At 47.2% G+C, this 18,707-nt stretch overlaps 1 protein-coding gene across 4 annotated transcripts in view; it reads left to right on the top strand.

Moving 5' to 3' along the window:
- Positions 1-18,707, top strand: part of SCAP (SREBF chaperone) — a 90,177-nt gene that overhangs the window by 40,470 nt on the left and 31,000 nt on the right. For all 4 annotated transcript variants that reach the window (XM_090047995.1, XM_090047999.1, XM_090047998.1 and 1 more), the window contains exons 3-4: positions 12,319-12,448; positions 14,129-14,286. In XM_090047995.1, the coding sequence (XP_089904121.1) occupies positions 12,319-12,448; positions 14,129-14,286 (288 nt within the window). The remainder of the gene's footprint in view (positions 1-12,318; positions 12,449-14,128; positions 14,287-18,707) is intronic.

The following is an 18,707-nucleotide window of genomic DNA, read 5'->3' as shown; positions in this document are numbered from 1 at the left end:
AGAGAGTCTGAGAGGGCTGGAAAGAGAATCCCAAAGATCTGTTGTGTCTGCTAGATAGACTTATTCCTTTTCTTTGCCTTTTAAACAGAAATTTTAGCATTGACCTGAAGGTTTTCATAGCATTCGGGTCTCCTAAAGTAGTTTTCTAGCATGCAGCAAGACAAAAACTGGGGTTTGGTGCACCATATCCAAGGTAACCAGCTATGAACCACCTGCCCAGAAGAGCTTTCCATCTGATTCCTCTGTCAAATATGAACTTTCATTTCTACCCAGGAGAACTTTTACAATCTTTTCTCTGATGCCTGATGGAGGGTGTTTGTGCCTGAAAGCTTGCAATTTAAAGATTTTTTTCTTTTTCTTTTTCTTTTTTTTTTTTTTGCAAAAATCTCATTGGTCTAATAAAAGAGAGCACCTCTAACATGAGCCCTGATTTGCCATATCCAAGGTAGGTGGTAAAAATGGAAGCTTGTTAAAGGTCCCCCTTTAAACTGCACATATCCAATCCATGGTTATTTGAGATGAGTGGGAGCATGTTTGGTTTCCATAACTATAAAATGCCATGAACTGGCTACCCTTGCACCCAAATGTAACCTAGGTGGGTAGGAGGTGATATGAACCAGAGGTGACATGGTAGCCAGCCATTCTTCGTTTTCTCAGCCTGTGATGATGAAGAGCAGGGATAAGAAGACATGTTTGTCCCTCCCATTGTTCAAATGCACAATGAAAATCCCTGCCCCAAAGAGCTTGACAGGACAGGACAGAACGTGTGGATGTGGCAAACCAGCCATCCAGCCCTAGGTGGGGGAGAGCAGAGAACAAACACAAGTTCTTAGTTGTGGTTGTGTTTGCGCTTGTCCGTTTATCTGGTCATGCTTCATGTCTGCTGCCTAATTTAAGAAATGAGGAATGACGACACAGTCCTTCAGGATTTTCTCTGGGTGTTTTTTAAAGTGCCCAAAGTCCATGCCCAATGCGGGTGAAATCTGTATGAGTTCCTCTCTGCTGGGGAATAAGGGATGGGCTACCATAGCTGCAAGTGTCTGTCCTTCTTGTCCACTTCCTGGCCAGTAGTTTCAGTGAGTCTTTCATTGCTCTGGGGGAAAGAATTGCTCTGCAGAGCAATGGGGCCTGTCTGGCTGAAAGCGAGCCTTCCTTTTCCAGCTCAAGTGCACCGGGAGCACTGTCACTGCAGCTTTCTTAATGCAGAATGCCTATACGTCCCCATGCCAAGGTACCCGTGGTGTGCTGAGCACTTCAAGTATGTGACACGAAGGCCTTGCCTCAGATGCTACAGCCAGTGTTCACAGTGAAGGAACCAAATGCACATGCAGCCGAGGGAGGAGAGGACCGCATGTGTACAATGTCACATATAGGTGCTTGGCATGTGAGTGGGTGTGTATAAACTGCTGCAGAGTGCAGGGTTTGTCCTCTGGGTATCAGTCAGTGTCACCAGTGTCATGGTTGCTGTTGTCCTCATTGTCAAGTGCTATTGATGTGTTGTCAGCATTGAAGTTTTCAGGAGCTGTGATGTCAACAAGTTGCAGCCAGGAGATCCCAACACGAATCTTATCTTAAAGAATGACCGCAGGCTTGATTCAGCAGCAAAAATTCAGCTTCAGTGGCAAAGATTTGGCCAGGTTTTATTACCTAAAATAACACCCGTGACATGTTTTGGCCTAACAAGCACATTGGACCTGGAGCTAAGGCATTTGGACCTGTGATAAGGTAGTTGGCACAACACCACACAGGCTCCCCAGGCCATTATGAAGCTTCCCTGCTTTCCAGTTGTCTTTTTTCTATTGTTATCAAACAAGTGACGTATTGCATTCCACCTGCATCTCGAACTGTCCTGTACCAGGGGCCTGCTTCACATCCTAACCTGGGTGTTTCCTGTTCCAGCCTTATCAATGTACTGGACTATCCTACCTTGTACCATCACCTCTCCTTCCCAGCTCTTGGCAGGAGCACACATCTGGCCCACGTGCCAAGTTTTGTTTCTGTGAGGAGTTCATACAATGGTCAGGTTTGCTGGTGAAGGCTACTCTGGCCAATACTTTAGCAAAGCCTTTATATGAGCAGCATTATATTGATCAACGCTCTAGCAAGGCCTTACACAGTCTGTTCTACCTTGGCGTGGAAAGTAGGTGCCCTAAGGAACCTTTCACCTTGTTGGCCACTTAAATCAGAAAGGGCCAGCAAGTCCCTGGAATCAATTTACTCTCAAACCTTTTCTGGCCCTTTGAAACGCACATTTTTCGTCTTATTCCAAACAGGTAGCTGTCACTGTTTTTAAAATCCACCAGCACTGCCGCTTGTGTTTGTTTGCAGGTTCAGCAAAAGGCAAAGACTTGGTGCCTCTGGACACTGACCTTGGCTGTTGCTCAGCAGTGAGCCATGGGAGCAGGACAGTTTGGGGACTGCTTGTACTAGCTTCATGGCCATGGTCAAGGTCCTTGGTGATTGGATTGTGACACCTTGTGTTGTCAGATGTAGCTCAAGAGATGGCTAGAGTCTTCAGAGCTAAATTCATATTTAAGTACATGGAGGGGAAAGGAAATCACTAGTGTGTTTGCCATGCCTGCATTTGCTAAATAGTAGCCTGAGAAGATTGAAGGCACAGACAGTCTCGCAGCTTCCAGAAAGATTGTCTGCCTTGCCATCAACTGACAAGGAATGAGCTTAGTCTTGAGGGACAGACAGGTGGGCCATCCAGTTAGCCCGGGGCATTAAAGAGGCTCCTCTCTTCCCCCTTGTCTCATATAGGGAGACATTTGGCCTGTATAATTGGAGGAGAACAGATGGATCGCTTCATGCTGCATCATCCTGCTCCACATTCATAACCCAGCAGCAGACTTGCAGGGAAGCCTGAATTGTGATTTCAAATTTTGGTCTGTACCTAGTTGAATGCAAACTGGTAGAGGAAGGTGTGGCGTATGGGACTCCTCATGGCCCTGGCTCCATTGACAGCCACAGCTGGACTTGGCATGCACCATCCCTGCGTACAGACCCCCAGTTCCTGCATTCTCCGAACCCCCCCCCACACATGCACCCGCACCCCTTTCTGCCTTTTGTCATTCTCTCCTGCAGACTTTTCCCCATCCTCTTGTCTTTCAGTGGTCCACAAAGGTGCTGTTGATGCTCTTTCCGCCTGGATTGCAAACCCAGACAGAAGTTTAAAATGACAAGACAGTTGGCAAGAATCTTCTTACTACTTGTCCAGTGCAACTAGTAGGGAGGGAACGGTTAAGTTGTGGAAAAGTCTCTCGTACAACAATATGGGAAAGAATTAATTTCCTTCGTTTAGGGTGGTTTGATTTAAATCAAATCTATTTAAATCACTGGTTGGGAAGCCTTGATTTTAATCACTTCCTACAAGAAGTGCATTCTTATTGTTCAATATCCTTTATTCATTTAACTTCTTGAAACTTTGCACTTTTTTAGAGAGAGATGAGGGCTTGACTGTGTGATGCAAACTTGCAGACCAGAGGGCTGCTGGGTGGGTATCGGGTCTGTTCTGTCATCTCCATACACCGCTGTTAACAAGGCTGTTATCTCTGGAGACAACACACTCTCCCTATCCCTGAAGAAGGGCATTTGTCTGAAAGAGGGGAAGGAACACTTTTTTCCTAACTATTTAGTTGGCCTAATAAAAGAGATCCCAAAGAACCTTGTCTGCCTATGATCTCTGCAGGCACGCATCCACAGTTTGAGAACTGAAACTCAACATCACCGAGATGCTTCGTGGGATCTTCTAGACCAGTGGTTCTCAAACTTTTTTTTTTTTTTCCACAGACCACTTGAAAATTGCTGAGGGTCTCAGCAGACCACTTAATAAACTTTTTTTTGCATAGTCTTCAAAATGACTTTAATCTCTGTCAGAAAATAAATAAAGTGCAGGGCCAAATACAGATATTCTCAATTGTTCTGCAACATTTCTGCGGACCACAGTGCGAGAACCTCTGTTCTAGGCTGAGCACTGATTCCCACTGGGTCGAGTGGTTTCTTTACTAGTCTGTAGAGGAGCCTCTGGAAACCCCATAAGATTGGGCCCTGTATATAGCCCATTGGCTGTTGTGACCTATTTATAAAACTTCTAAAAAGGGTTAAATGAATATATTGTCTCAGATCGTATGCAATTAGAAGTTATAATCCCCATTCCTTGAGGATGTCTTTGAACTTTAATGTAGTTTTAAGATCTCTTCATATGAGTTTTTGTTTTTTAACAAAAAAAAATTTTAAACCCTGATTTAAATTAAAAAATATATATGATCTTTTTTGTGTGGGTTTTTTTTTTTTTTTTTAAATTACTGATTTTCATCCACCCTGCCCCAGTTGTGTTGTGCTTCTCTCTTGCCTTTCCCTAGCAGAAGGGCAGGCTCAGGTTAACCTTGCCATAGGCTAGGAAGTGAACAAGCCAATTTGCCATGCATTACCCATGAGGAAGTAGCTTGGCCTTTTCTTTACCTCTTCCTGGGTCAGTGCTAGGACAGTCTTGGGAGGACTTGGGACTGGCCCATAAGGGGGTTAAGGTAAACGCGAACAAGGCCCTCCTTGTTCTGGAATAAGTGTCTACACATGGGATTAATCCTGGATGCCGATAAGCTCTTTAGTCTCCGTTTTCACACTCCGTGCCTATTGTGGGCCTTTAAGTGGCTTAAGTGCTGTGCTGTTCCCTTACTGCGCCCATTGAAAAGGGTGCCTCCTGCAGCAGGGAACACGAACATTTTTTCACGCTTGGGGTATTAAATCCGCTCCCTGTCTCTGCTTTCCCCTCGCTGGCTGGTCACAAAGCGTCTGCGCCCCCTCGGCGTGGTTCTCACGTGAAGGCATAATGCAGGACTTGTCAGGCAGCAGCGGCCCCTTCGTAGCAACAGCCTGGCCTGCCCTGCCTGGTGGGTGTGAATGCAAGAGGGGATTTGTCACTAATAAACAGAATTATGACCCCGTGGCAGGGTCTGGCTCCAGAAGCCATTCTGGGAGCTGGGACACTCTTATTCAGATGTAAATATGCTGCTGGCTAGTGTAGTGACAGGGAGGCCGAGAGACGCCACTGGAGTCTCTGGGCTGTTTCTGTGATATGAAAAGTGCCCTGTTAAGTCTCCTCTCCCATAGCCCCAAGCACTGAAAGTATTAATGGGTGGAAACAAATTCCCCTTAAACGACACGGTGAATAGCAGGAAAGAACATCTAGCTTTTCTCTTGCCGTTTAAGATCTATGCTGTTGCTGCGTAATGAGCCCTCTAGACTGTGTTTAATGTTATCCATTTGCATGGTGCCTTGAAGACTGTAAGTACTGCATCTCTACAGTGGCTTCCATGGCAGGTTTTACAAGAGAGCGAGAAGAGAGAGAGGTGATGGGGGTCTCCAGGGCCATGAGCCAAGTTGCTTTCACACGAAATAGGAATGCTGCATCTGACTGCTGCTTCCCTGGTCTCAGCGTTATGTTTTTCTCTCCCTCTGTTGGCAAATAACACAAGGAGAATGCAAAATTGCAGGTGAAGGTGGTGGTCTGGTTTATGTTGGAGGAGAGGTATTTCACAGTAACTGCCCCAGGGTGCTCACTGGAGGATCTAGGCAGACAAGGTTCTCTGGGTAAATCTGGTATCTTTTACTAGACAAACTAAAATACTTTAAAAAGTTGTTTTTTGCAAGTAGCTTGCAAAGATTTTTCCCCACTATTTTAATTGGTCCAATAAAACACATTGGAAATACCCAAAGAACATTGTTTGCTTATGTGGCTACAACCAACGCCACTTAAGGCATTTCTCCTCCAACCACAGATCCTTTGGTATTCCCCAGTTGATCCTGGTTTCCGTTACTCAGTTTTACCAAAAAGCAGCTGCCTTTGCATGCTGGCTGTGGGAGGAAGTTGTGGGAAAACGGGAAGCTTTTTCACTTATCCTTTTGCTTTCAGGTCACTTAAGGGGGAGCAAAAAAGAAAAGACCCAAACGTGGCCATAATTGGGCCAATCAGGTCACAATTTCCAGCAGATCTGTGCTTAGGCATTTTTTTGTCTTCATTCCCCTCCACGTCTGCACAAAGACCCATAGGGCAGGAATGGCTGGGGCTTCTCCGAAGTGGTGTAGGGCAAACCCATTGTTGGAAGGCTCGACAAATGCCCTTGTCATTTCAGGGGTGTAGGTTGTAGCTGTGCCGGTCTAAGGACATAAGCAGACAAGGTTCTTTGGGTAAATCTGATGTCTTATTAGACCAACTTGTCATTCCAGCTGTGAAGTACCCCCCCTGGAAAGTCTTCATGGCTCCATTGCAGCTTCCTGTATTAAGCCATCACAACCCAAGGGAGGAGGCTGGCTGAATGCAGCACAGCCACAGAGCACAGACTGCTAGTAGGAGAAAGAAACCATCAAGCGCACACGAGCTTAGCATGAATCAAATCTGAGCAGACACTATAATGTGCTTGTGTCGCTTTCCTCTGGCTCTGAATCCCTGGAGATGTGTAATAGGGTTACGTGGACACTTGCACAGATGACCTCCAGTCCCTGCGACTAAGCTCCTGGATCCGATTTCAGCCACATGATGCTAATAGCATGGGGTATACGGACAGCTGAGGAGGAGAAGGGAATGGCTGGGGGATGGAGTAGAGAGGGAGACGTTTCAGGTCCATTTGAAGCAAAGTCTGATTAGAAATCCACCTATTTTAAAACAAGATATTCAGTTGGAATTGCAAATCTGTGAGGAGGGCAACCTCCTGCAAACCTGAAAATGCCTCTGCAGCCCCAGGGCTTACAAAGAGTGTTGCTAGCTTTGGTTGTATTTTATATCCCACTCTAAAGTCACTGTTTGCCTGCTGTATCTGCCTTGCTTATTTAAGCCTGTAAGCACTGTGAAGATGGTACTGTTTGACTTACTTATTTTTTTTAATTGTTTGTATAGCATCAAGCCTAATAACCTCTCATCTGATGGGCTCCGTAAGTCCTCCTGTAACACAGTTAATAAAATTTCTTCAGTTTTACTGTGTGTGACTTAGCTTCTCAGATGTTTTCCATCAAATTTTAGTTTCCAACAACATTGCTACGTACTGTAATGTTTTTGCTGTTCCCCTTCATTACAGAGAAATTAAGGCCAACATCTGCAAAGCACCTGCTGTTCACATGCCTCAGTTACTAGGAGGTAAATGTGATGTCAAAAGGGCATAAGCAATTTCTCTTCTTTTCCTTTTTTTTTTTTTTTAAATGGAAGAATTTTAAAGCCAACATTTGCAACTTGTGCAGCATAGCATGGGAAATGATTGTTCCCTTCTTTCAGCACTGGGGAGGCCACATCTGGAGTCCTGTGTCCAGTTTTGCTGCCCCCCAACTGCAAATTGGAGAGAGTCCAGTGGAGGGCAGCAAAAATGGTTCAGGGGCTGGGGGACAGGACTGGTGAGGAGAGGCTGAGGGACCTGGGCTGATTTAGTCTGCAGAATAGCAGCCTTCACCTCCCTGCAGGGGGTTGCAAAGAGGATGGCGCTGGACTGTTCTCAGTGGGGGCAGATGACAGGACAAGGAGCAATGGGCTTAAGCTGCAGCAAGGGACTTTTAGTTTAGATATTAGGAAAACCTCTCTCGCTAGGAGGGTAGGAAAGCAATGGAACAGGCTCCCCAGAGAGGTGGTGCAGTCTTCATCCTTGGAGGCTTTGAAGACCTGGGTAGACAAAGCCTTGGCTGGGATGGTGTAGCTGGGGCTGGTCCTGCTTGGAGCAGGGCAGTGCACTAGATATGACCTCTGGAGGTCCCTTCCAGCCCTCTTGTTGGTGATTCTAGGAACTGTTCACACCCACATCGTTACCTCAAACCTGTATTTAGCTTCCAAAATAAATGGTGAAACTCTTCTGGGTGCTGGCCCCTCGCTGGGTCTTGCTGCCTTCATTTTGAGTGGTTAGTGTGCAGTGCCTATGAAAAAAGCACATTTGCCTCCTAGCAACTGAGGCAGACAAACAGCAGGTGCTTTGCAGATGTTGGCCTTAATTTCTGTGTACCTCAGTTTTAATGCACTTGCTGTGACTCAGGGAGTTTAAGCCTGAGTCTGTGTGTGCACTGTGCACTGGCAAAGGACTGTGTGTACATAGCTCCTTATCCAGTTAAGGATCCAGAACAATTTTGGCTCTAACCCCTTTCTTGTTGGTCACTTGAAAAACAAAAAAAACAAAAAACTCTTCTGTCTTTTCACACTGAAGTTGTTCATGATGAGACCAGCATGACTGCATGAGCTTGAGTGAGAGAAGAGCAAATGCATAGAACATATACAATTAAATATATATAGATTTGGTACTGTCTCATATTTGAGTGGTTATAAAGAAGATGGCAATGGACTATTCCCTGTGTCCACACAGGACAGTACAAGAAGGAACAGGCTTAAATGGGAACAAGAAAGTTTGGGTTGCATATTAAGAAGGCATTTCTAACTCTTAGGGTAGATCAGCAGCAGAGCAGCTTCCCTAGGAAGAAGTCTCCATCCATGATGGGGTTTAAGAGCAGGTTGGACAAGCACTTTGGGATGGTTTAGACAGGGACAATCTCACCTTGAGCAGGGGCTGGACTAGCTGCAACCTCCCAGGGGCCCTGCTAGCCCTATTTTTGTATAACTGGCAGCTAAATAATTTGTGGGGTTCGCGTGGCATGTTAAACCCCAAGGATAATGGCAGGATACAGATCCTTGCGTAGTCCCTGGACCAGGGGTTGGCAGTGTTTTCTGAGGTGGACCAGGTGGACTGGTGCTAAGCCCGGCTGCCACTGCCACTTTTCCTGCCGTCCCTCCTCTCCACTGTCCAGCCACAGCAGGTCCTGGGTGGAGCACCTGGCCCTGGAACAGCAAATGCCACCGCAGCTCTAAATGGGACCAGGAAGTTGCTGGCCCTTGCTCTGGCTACAGCATCACTCCCACGCTACCAGGAGATATAATGATGTGCTTTCTGAGTGAGGCGGGCACGGGCCTGTGGGAGAAGTGCTGTGTGATCCTGTCACAAACCTTTGTATGCTGCCCTGTGGCCACGGTCATTATGCACCAAGGACTTTTTTTAATTCCTCCATTCCCTCCCACGAGTCCTGCACCACTGACTGCTACACGAGGGACTCCCTGCAGCCCCCCTCTCCATCCTGCAATGGGCTCTGTGTGTGCCCCGCTTTCCCCCACCCTAGCTCTGGCTCCGCTCTTCTCCCCGGTGCCAGGGATTCAGCGTACCATCCAGTTCTCCTGCCTCTGCCTTAAGCCAGGAGTGCTGCATACTCTGTGTCCTCCGTGACTGCACCTGCCTTGGTTACCCAAGGCTAGAGGATCACACAGTTTGCTGCGCCAAGCTCCTTCCCCTGCTATTCCATCCCTGCCAAGCTCCTGTGTGCCTCTCTCCTGTCCCCTTTCCCCTGCTTCTACGAACTTAAATGTGCATCATGTCACCCCGATGCACTCTTCTCCCTGGGAGATGAGTGACTGAGTGTATCAAGGGCTGTGGGCTGTAGTCCTCTCGGTCTAAGGACATAGGCAGATGAGGTTCTTTGGATAAACATGAAATCTTTTATGAGACCAATTAAATAGTTGGAAAAATTGTTCTTTGCAAACTTTGGGGCAAAAAGTGAAGGGTGTTTGTGCCCAAAAGCTTGCAAAGAACAATTTTTCTAATGTTTTAGGTGGTCTCATAAAAGGTATCACATTTACCCAAACAGCCGTGTCTATCAGTGCATCAACATATTCAGCAGTGAGCTGATGATGTGGGAGGTGTTAGGGTCTGGAAAATGCTGCCAGCTGCCAACCGTCACTTCTCCGGCCTGTACGGTCTGCTGGGCTCCCATCGGCATTGCCTTGAGCCAGGCAGGTGGAGAGAGGCTGAGCGTAGGGCAGCATTTGTCTAGACCAGCTAAAGGCCCCTCTCCAGTTGTGTGGCTGGCCTTGATTTGGTCGTGCTTCTGTGACCAGAAGATAGAAACATTTTGTATGATTTGATGCTCGACTCTGCCCCTGGACCACCTTTAGCTCCGGTATTTTGGTGGTAGAGATTTGTGCTATGTAAGATGCTTTTCGCTTGGCCAGCCGAGTGGGAAAGGCTGGGGCAGGACAGCCAGGTCATCTATCGGTGTCTGGGGTCACAGCAGGACCCTTTTGACTGCTGTTTCCTGCTGGGTCCTGCTGGCCTGCGTGCGTGCTCTGCTTTCCAGTGGAGGCGATGGGACTGGGGTCCCAGTTGCAGTGGTACTCTGCTCATAGGTCCAGAAATGAAGGGTCCAGTTTCAATGGAGAAGTCAACAGTTCGGTGGCTGTATCTGACAAGATCAGGGCTCTGAGCAGTAGCGCTTCCCCCGCCACAGCGGTGAAAGTGGCTCTGAAGCGTGCAGTGCCGTGTGGCTATTCATACCTCATTAGTGGCCTACTCATTAGCACTCTGTCTTTCTGATGCCATGGATCTCATTATAAATGACTTAAGCCCTAGGAAAGGACATCGATCTGGCTTTGAAACCACACAGGTGGCTACGCAAGCATGTCCTCCGAGTCAGCTGTTACTGTGAATCACAGGAATTCATGGCTACACTGGACCATGTTGGACTTGTGGACTTGCCCATGCCTTCAGGCTTCAGCACCAAAAGCACCAAGTAATAAAATCATCCTCCCTCAATCGGCCTCTCAGCCCTTCTGCTTTATCTGTCTTCAGCATCTTTCGTTTGAATCATGCCCGTCTCAAAGCAATTCTCACCATGCCCCCTTGGCTGCAATCTCACGGGATCTTGTGCAACTGGCAGTTACCACCTATTATACAGGAAAAGGGCTGAAAGAGATAATTGCATGCCTGAGAAATGACTTCATTTCCACTCCAAAGTTATGGCCTTTATTGTGAATTCACCCTTCTGATATGTTTTTACTTCTTCATTCATATATATTGATATTTGAGTCAGCCTCTTTTTTTTTCCTAGATGCTGCATTTTGTCAAATTATTAAAAATGTGGAGAGTACCAAAGCAGCAAATGTGCCATGCTCTGTGTCTCATCACATAACTGCATAGCCTTGTGCTTCACTGCTCGTTCTGAAACCTTGTCTTTTATCTCTCTCCTGCCTCCTCCACGCCTGGAGAAACGTGAGTCTGAGAAGCCTCACAGGTTTTCAGACTCTGACAGATCACCAGATAAATAAATGGGCAGTACATTGATTGCTGTGTCACAGATTACTGAAAGTAGCATTGGTCCAAGGTCCATAGCTTTTATATTTAGCCTGGGACCGCTGCCAACAAAAAGCTCTGCTAGACTGAAGAATCAGTGACAAATGTAATGCTGATGCATTGTGATCTGGCAGACTACAGAAGCACTATTTATGCCACTGGAAAGCCAGGAATCCTCTTTTAATTTGTGTCTAAACCTGGCGGTTCCAGGCTGTTGACCGAATGTCTTTCTGACTATCATCTTGTGTTTGCCCCAGTTCAACTCTAACTTGATTTTAGTGACTGCAGCCAGAAGAATCTTTAGGTGTGAAAAACAGTGTTTTATGCTGTCTGTAAACTGGCCATCCCGGCTTTCAAACAGTATAAAGCATTAATCACTATTATGAGTTATGAATACAAACCTGCTGCTACCACTCCCCTGGAATTGCAGCAACGGGGGAACAGGATGCCAGTGGGGTTTACGTGACTCTTAAGTTCTGGTTTATCTCAACCCATCAGTAAAAAAGCTTTCCAGACCCCTGAGGTTTGAGACAAGTGTCAGAAGTTGTTCAAACCTCAATGCAGAGAATCGGACAGCGAAGGCTGTTTGTTGGGGTGGACTGAAAATGGGGCATGGAGCCTGTTAGGTCCACCTTAGACATCAGGAGTGACAGCAGGTCATTGGCAGCCATTCGGCCATGCTCCATCCCAGACTTTTCTGCCCTCTCCACTGAGACTCTCAAATATTCTCTTCCAGGCTACAAAGCAAATCCATGGATGTCTAGAACCTCCCCCCTCGAGATGATACACAAAATAGCTTCCACCACCTCCAAAAGCCCACCCTTGTACAGCTGCTCTTGGAGGGAGAGAGCTTGAAGGTGAGAGGCCAGTCGGGCTCGCATGGGCTCTGGTGGCTTTGAGGTCTCCATTCAGCAAGCCAACTAAGCACTGAAGTCAGCACTGAAGTCTGTGCAATAGGAAAGGTGCAGTCTGAGTTGGTAGCCACGGCAGAGACTATCACAGGGGTGGCTTTTGTTCTGGGTCAGATTCAAACTGGACACCTGGACTTGCAGATCTCTTGAGCCATCCCAGTCTCTATCAAGCGTGGCCATTGGTGCAGCAAACTCCAGCATGCAAGATGTAGTAAATCCTGGCTTGTCTAGCTGTCTAATGCCTCCTGTTTGTGTCTTTGACTTAGCTACCCACTGCTCAAGCTCCCGTTACCTGGAACAGGACCTGTGGAGTACAGTACCCCTGTGAAGGACTACGCTCCACCTTCTTTGGCCCGCAGCCCCCGGCAAGGAGACCCCAATGAGAGACCCGATTGGGTAAGTCTGCACTACTGTGTTGTACATGAGTGTGTACCTCCAGTGCCTTGTGCACCTTTGTGCCATGAGCTGGTGACACACCTGATGATTTCTGCACCTCGCATGGTCTGTCCTGAGTCTCACATCCTACCAGGAGTCTGAGTTTCCAGGCAACCAGAGTAGGTAAAAGCTGTCAGGAGCTGTTTGTTGAGGGTTTGCTTGCCAGGGAGAAAATGGATAATTGTAGCCCTTGGCCAGCATGACGTCTCTTCAGTTGCTCTTCTCAATTTTTCCTCAGTTGTTTTAAACGAATTTAGTTGCAGCTGCTGGATTGATAGGCCAGGAGGCAGTGTTATGTCACCAGCCCAACGGGTGCATCACAGGCTGTGGGAGAGGAAGCTACCCTGTTCCTCCTCTGCCCCATCGCCTTGCTGCTGCTGCTTAAAGTTCCCACCGACAAGGGGTAGGGCAGGGTCACTTCTTGTTTATTATCTGATGGCCTTGATAATAGGGATGTCTGTGGGCTGGGAGCTGGCTCCTGGCCTACCAACCAACTAGCAAGACGTAGGCAGCTGACCAGCTGCCAGAACACAAAGGCTGTCGGTTGTGATCCGCCTGAGCTGGGATCAGGGTGGTGGCTGGGAGGTGAACTGATCTGTTCCTAATTCTTGGAGTCTTGTAACTCACCCTCTGTAGGCTCTCCTTCCACCCCACAAAGCAGCTGAGCATCTCCATCACAACTAGGAGCCTTTTCCTGGCAATGTTGCCAGTCTGTCTCATGGCCAGTGTGAAAGCTGATTTCTTAAGGCCAACGACCAAGTATTTTCCATGCGACTTTAAGCAGCCACCAGCCCCAGCTGGCTGCCCCAGCATGACTAGCGTGCTGTGTGCTAATGAGAGGAAGCATGAATACAGGGTTCACACTGACCTGGGGAGGTAATTTGGGTTCCTTGTGTTGACTGGGATTGTGCAAGTTTGAGACACATGGCCAACTGCATCGAGCAAGAGTTTATCTTCACTTTTGCATGAGTGGACTGGGACCTTTTCACCAAGGTCAGTAGCTGTAGTCAAAAGTCACCTTTTCTTGCATATCATAGCTCTGCTAGCATCCTCCACGCCCCCGTGGCTCCAGTCTTTACATTCTGACACCTCTTTTAAACAGAGACTGCCTAGTGTGTCAAAACTGCTGGAAAACCAGGATCTCCCTGCTTCTCGTGTGCTCTAGAAGCAGGGAGGTCCTGGTTGAAGCCGTGTCTGTTTTCCCCCACACTCTTGCAGTTGCCACAGTGCAGCCAGTCACAGCAGTTCCCATAATCAGGGCTGTTGGCTGGTAAAATCTCTTCTGCTGTGCCCGTCCAAAAGCAGCCTGTAGCTTTCTAGTAAGTAAAACAAGTGGGAGGAATGTGGAGAACTCCTGACAGAGGTAAAAGCACTTGGAGCCAAAAACTACAAAGGCAGAAAACTGTCCCGAAATTAAGGCAAGAAGAGAGAAAGGATGTGGTGGGGAGGAGGACAAGCAGCTATGGATGGAGGTCACCTGTCCATCAGTCCTTCAAAGGAGGGGCCTGCAGAAAAGGTTAGGAGTCAGTGCTCTAGCATTTACTAAGGAGGTCCTTGCCTATCCCAGCTCCTTGCAGTCTTCACATCCAGCCGCTGTTCCCAGAAGGTAATTCCCTATTGTCCCTCTGCTTTCTTCCACAGTATGTTGGTGCTCCTGTGGCCTACATCCAGCAAATCTTCGTGAAAGCCACCGTCTCCCCCTGGCACAAGCACTTCCTCACTGTTGATGTGTTTCGTTCACCGCTGTCCCGGGTCTTCCAGCTCGTGGAGGAAATTAGAAACCACGCCCTGAGGGACAGGTAGTTACAGTTTATGGATGTCTGCAGAAAGCGTGCAAGTGCCTGTCAGTGTTGTAAGGGCTCAGCTTCAGACCTAGTGCTCGGTGGGTCTGGGTCCAGCCATCAGGATTGAAATTCTCAGATTCTGGAAATGAGAGATGTGAGAATGAAGCTGGACCTGATGGCAGGTGGCAGGCGTCACTCACACACGTCACACCTTGCCCACCACAGCACAGCCCTATTCAGAAAGCTGTCAGACGTCCTCCCGTAGCAGCCCTGGGGACCCAGGGCTGGCAGGGACTTCCCAGATCACAGAGCCTGTTCCCCTGCCATCACAAACAACCATGGAAATCATCCCTTTCACAGACAGCAGTCCCAGCACCTCTCATGGTTGGAAACCTCCAAGTTTCCAGCTCAAATCATAATTTGTGGTTAGTGTATACCCATTTGTCCTTGTGCCAGGATTATCCTGTAGCCTAAATCAGCCTTTTTAGACTCAAAGCACCCCTGAATGTCTAGGCACCCCTGGTTAGACTCAAGGTACCCCTTAGGAAATGCCCGCTTTTTGTTTTCACTCCTTCTTGACTACAAAAAACACTAGAGCAATTATTCTGTGGCAGAAAACTCAGAAAGACCATACCTGGGCAGCATGTTTCTAACACCATGGATTCCTTTTTGAAATCTCTGGGTTTATCTTGTGGTTCATGTTTGGATCTAATAGTGCTAGCATTGCATTGCACCCTTGAAAAGATCTCAAGGAACCCTAAGGTGCTGCAGCCTCCTGGTTGAGCATCATTGGCTTAAATAGCTCTTCTTCCTTTCTGGTATTTACCTCCATGATGTACTTATAAAGGAGCAATGTTTGGCTAGGCCGGACAAGCCAAGCTTTTAGGCTTCCCACCTGAAGTCGGCTCTCTGTTTCTTTGATGACCCTAGTGGCTCTTCTCCGCACCTTTTACTGACAGAATTCACTTCTTGGGTGACCAGCATGGGAAGCAGGATTTCAAAGGAGGTCTCGCCACTGCAGTGTACAACTACATCACTGTTTCATCACTTCTGCTGGAAATACCTCTCCTGCCACATCCTAGAAACTCGTTTACTTTCTTGCATTGTGTTGGTGGCTTGTGGTCACTCTGTGATCAGCCCGTACTCCCATGTTTTTCTGTTCCTCACTTGTTTCCAACATATGAGTTCCTGGTCTCTCACAGGAATTGTGTTTATTCACAGATTCACAGAAGTTTAGGGCTGGAAGGGACCTTGTGAGATCACTGTGTCCAACCCCCCCACTATGGGCAGGAAAGACTCCTGGGGACAAATTTTAGTGTCTAATAACATGACATTGCACTTTGTGCTAATCATTTCACCCCATTTGTGTTTCTCCAGTTTTCAAGGTCATCCAGTTTTCCTGTATGATATCCCAAGTTTCCTGTGCGTTGACAATACCACCCACCTGTGTCATCAGCAAATTTCATTAGCGCACTTCAACTTTTGTTCCCAAAGTCATTAAAGAAAATATTTAATCAGACAGATCCCAAGAGCAGTCCTTGAGGAACTATGCCCATCCCTTTTTGCCTTATAGCTCGAGTCTCAATCCCTAGCTTAACGAAAAATGTATCATGCAGCATTGTATTAAAGGCTTTATTGAAGTCTAGATAGATTGATTCTACTGCCTATTGCTTACCCAGAAAATCAGTTATTTTGTAAAGAAAGGCTTCAGAACTCTCTTGCCCAAGTCATTCATTGTTGGTAAACCTATGTTGCATATTATCCCATTGCCAATTTCCCTCCATGTCTTTAGTATTCTTTCCTCCTGGGTTTGTTGTAAAACCTTGCATACGGCAGAGGTCAGGCTGTTGGGTCTAGAGTTGCTCTGATTGTTTTTTTCCCCCTCACTTAAACATATGTTATTTGCCAGGCAAATGATACCACACTTGCCTTGACAGACTTATTGCTGCCAGCCTTGCGAGTTCAGGTGCTAGGTCTTTGGATGAAGATTATCTGGCTCCTTGGACCTATCACGTTCTCTGAATGTTGCCTCCCCCACGTGTGGTGATTTCCTTGTTCATTTGTCCTCGCTTCTATTAGCCACCTTGCCTTTGTCCCAAAGCTGAGCAGCCATCGCTCCATTGAAAACTGAGCCAGAGAGTGGTAAGGTAGTGATTCGATTTTCTGGCTGTACATAGCTTCTCTTCAGTCTCAATTCCATCCTCGCTGCACTTCTTCTTTCTTTATTCCATGATTTTTATGGCAAAAGAAATTTCCACTGTTTGTTTTAATTCCCTTTGCAAGGTCAAACTCAGCTGGGGTTTTGGCAGCTCTTGCTTTAGCCCCACCTGGGCTCCTGACCTTCCACATATATTTCCTTTGCTGATCTGTCTTTTGTTCTATTTCTTTCTAGGCTTCTTGCTTATACCTACTATCCTTTCGGAGGAGTTATTCGTCTCTTTAGTGCTGGCACACTTCCATACTAGGTCTCAATAGCCTTGGCACTGATGTCCTGGCTGTGCATGTTTGTTTTTAGTTCATCCGCCTCTTTATCTTCCCCGTATGGATCGCGATTGGGGGATGCTGTGCTTTCGTCAGTCACCAGTTACAAACAGGCTGCTCCCTGTGTCTCTGTTATCTCTGATCAGTGCGATGCCCTTGATGGTCAATGCCACTGCATGTGCCAACTAGAAATGAAGGGCTGTGTACTCTCATGGCCAGCTACAGCTAATCTTGGTAAGAAAGGTTCTCCTTTTTCTAGCTGTTTGCAAAGTCAGTCTGAAAGGAACACCATATTGTTTCACATGCTCTCAGATAAGGCACACATGGGCTCACCATGGCTGATTGGTCCCAGGCATCCATGTCACTCGCCCTCTCCTTTCAGCTCCAAAGCTCAAGCTTTAACTGTCACAGCTGCTGCTGAATTGGCAGCAACTTTGGGCTGAGTTTAACTGAGAACTGGACTATATAGCACGGGCCTGGAAAAGCAGCACAGCCCTCAGCATCCATTACAACATCCCTGTGCCTCCATTCCAGTGTGGAAATCAGCTTCATTATTTAAAACACACACTCCAGTTTTGAATAGCCGTATTTGGGAAAAGGGTGCATGTGGTATACAGTTTAATGCAGCAACATGGTACGTGTGATATCCTTTGGATTGTGTACTTGTTGAGATATCACATTCCATTTATTTTAGCCCGCTCCAAAACATGCGATGTGCTGGAGCACTTATTTTTAATAGGGAAAAGTATAGGTATATGCCAAAGCTGTTAGTGGCTTATGTTGGGCATTGAGTTAGAGCAGCTGCTAACGTGGAGTCAGTAAGACATAGGAGGCAGTTTTGTCAGCATTAGATTCTGGAGTTATTTGAGGCCTGGCTGCAAGAAAAGACCAGAATCCTCCCCTTTCCCCGAGTTATTGCTTCACGTTCCTTGCTGATTCAGGCAGGAAGCTTTATATCTCTTGCCTGCCTGTGGTTTCCAGTTGGAATGTTTCCTGTGCACCCGGGAGGGTGAAACACGGCGATTTTTGTGGAATGAATAATCGGGCACAGGTGTGGGGTGGGCCACGGGTTCTAGGGCGGGTCCTGCCGGCTGCCCGGGCTATGTCCACTTCCAAAGCATTGTTCTCTTTCTCGGCAACACCTTGTGCTTGAACAGCCAAAGGGAAATTGCAGCCACTCCCATGCCCTGCAGTCCCTGGGCCTTGCACAACCCAGGGCCTATATAAACCAAGATCGAATCGTGTCTCATGGGCCTCTGATTTATTAGTGCAGATTACATAATCTTGTGCTGAGCAAGTTTTTATCTCATTGTGTAGAACACATGGCACTTTTGTGTGCCTGACACTAAAGGCAGGTGCACACCACTTTGCCAGCTGGGAAGAGAGGCACTTACTATGCTGCGTAGGTGACGGGTGCCTTCCCAGAGCCTGAGTCCGCAGCATTTACTCATGTGAACAGTGTTTCGTGAGTGAGGATTGCAGGTTTGCACTTGCTGTTAAGGAGCATGAGCACATACTGCTCTGCGTGGGAACTGGGGGTGATGAGGTGTCTCCATTAGGTCATGCCATGGCCTGAACAGTTTCATTCTTGCTGTGTCCTCGGTATGTTTTAGAGCCCTCTGCAGCCCTTAACCGATCATTACCCTAAACACTGTGTTAGGTTTGGATTGGCAACTGCATTTAGCAAACACAGAAAAGGAGAGGCAGAGAGATGAAGCCCAAGTTTTCTAAAGGACTCCCTGCTTCATAATGCAGAATCATAGCGTCATAGAGAAGTAGGACTGGAAGAGACCTCGAGTGGTAACATCTAGTCAGCCCCCAGCCTGAGGCAGAATCATCCCTGTCCAAACCATCCTGTGCAAATCCATAATCTAACCTCTTCATAAAACTACCATCAGTCATGATACAAAACAAGATGTAACAGTTCTTGGGTCCTGTTTTAAAAGTGCTGAACT

Source organism: Crocodylus siamensis, chromosome 5 (genome assembly GCF_052110815.1).
Source record: "Crocodylus siamensis isolate JL-2025a chromosome 5, ASM5211081v1, whole genome shotgun sequence".
In the NCBI taxonomy this organism is placed as follows: Eukaryota; Metazoa; Chordata; order Crocodylia; family Crocodylidae; genus Crocodylus; species Crocodylus siamensis.
Note: the sequence above shows the minus strand (reverse complement) of the source record. Positions and strands in the feature narration are given on the sequence as shown.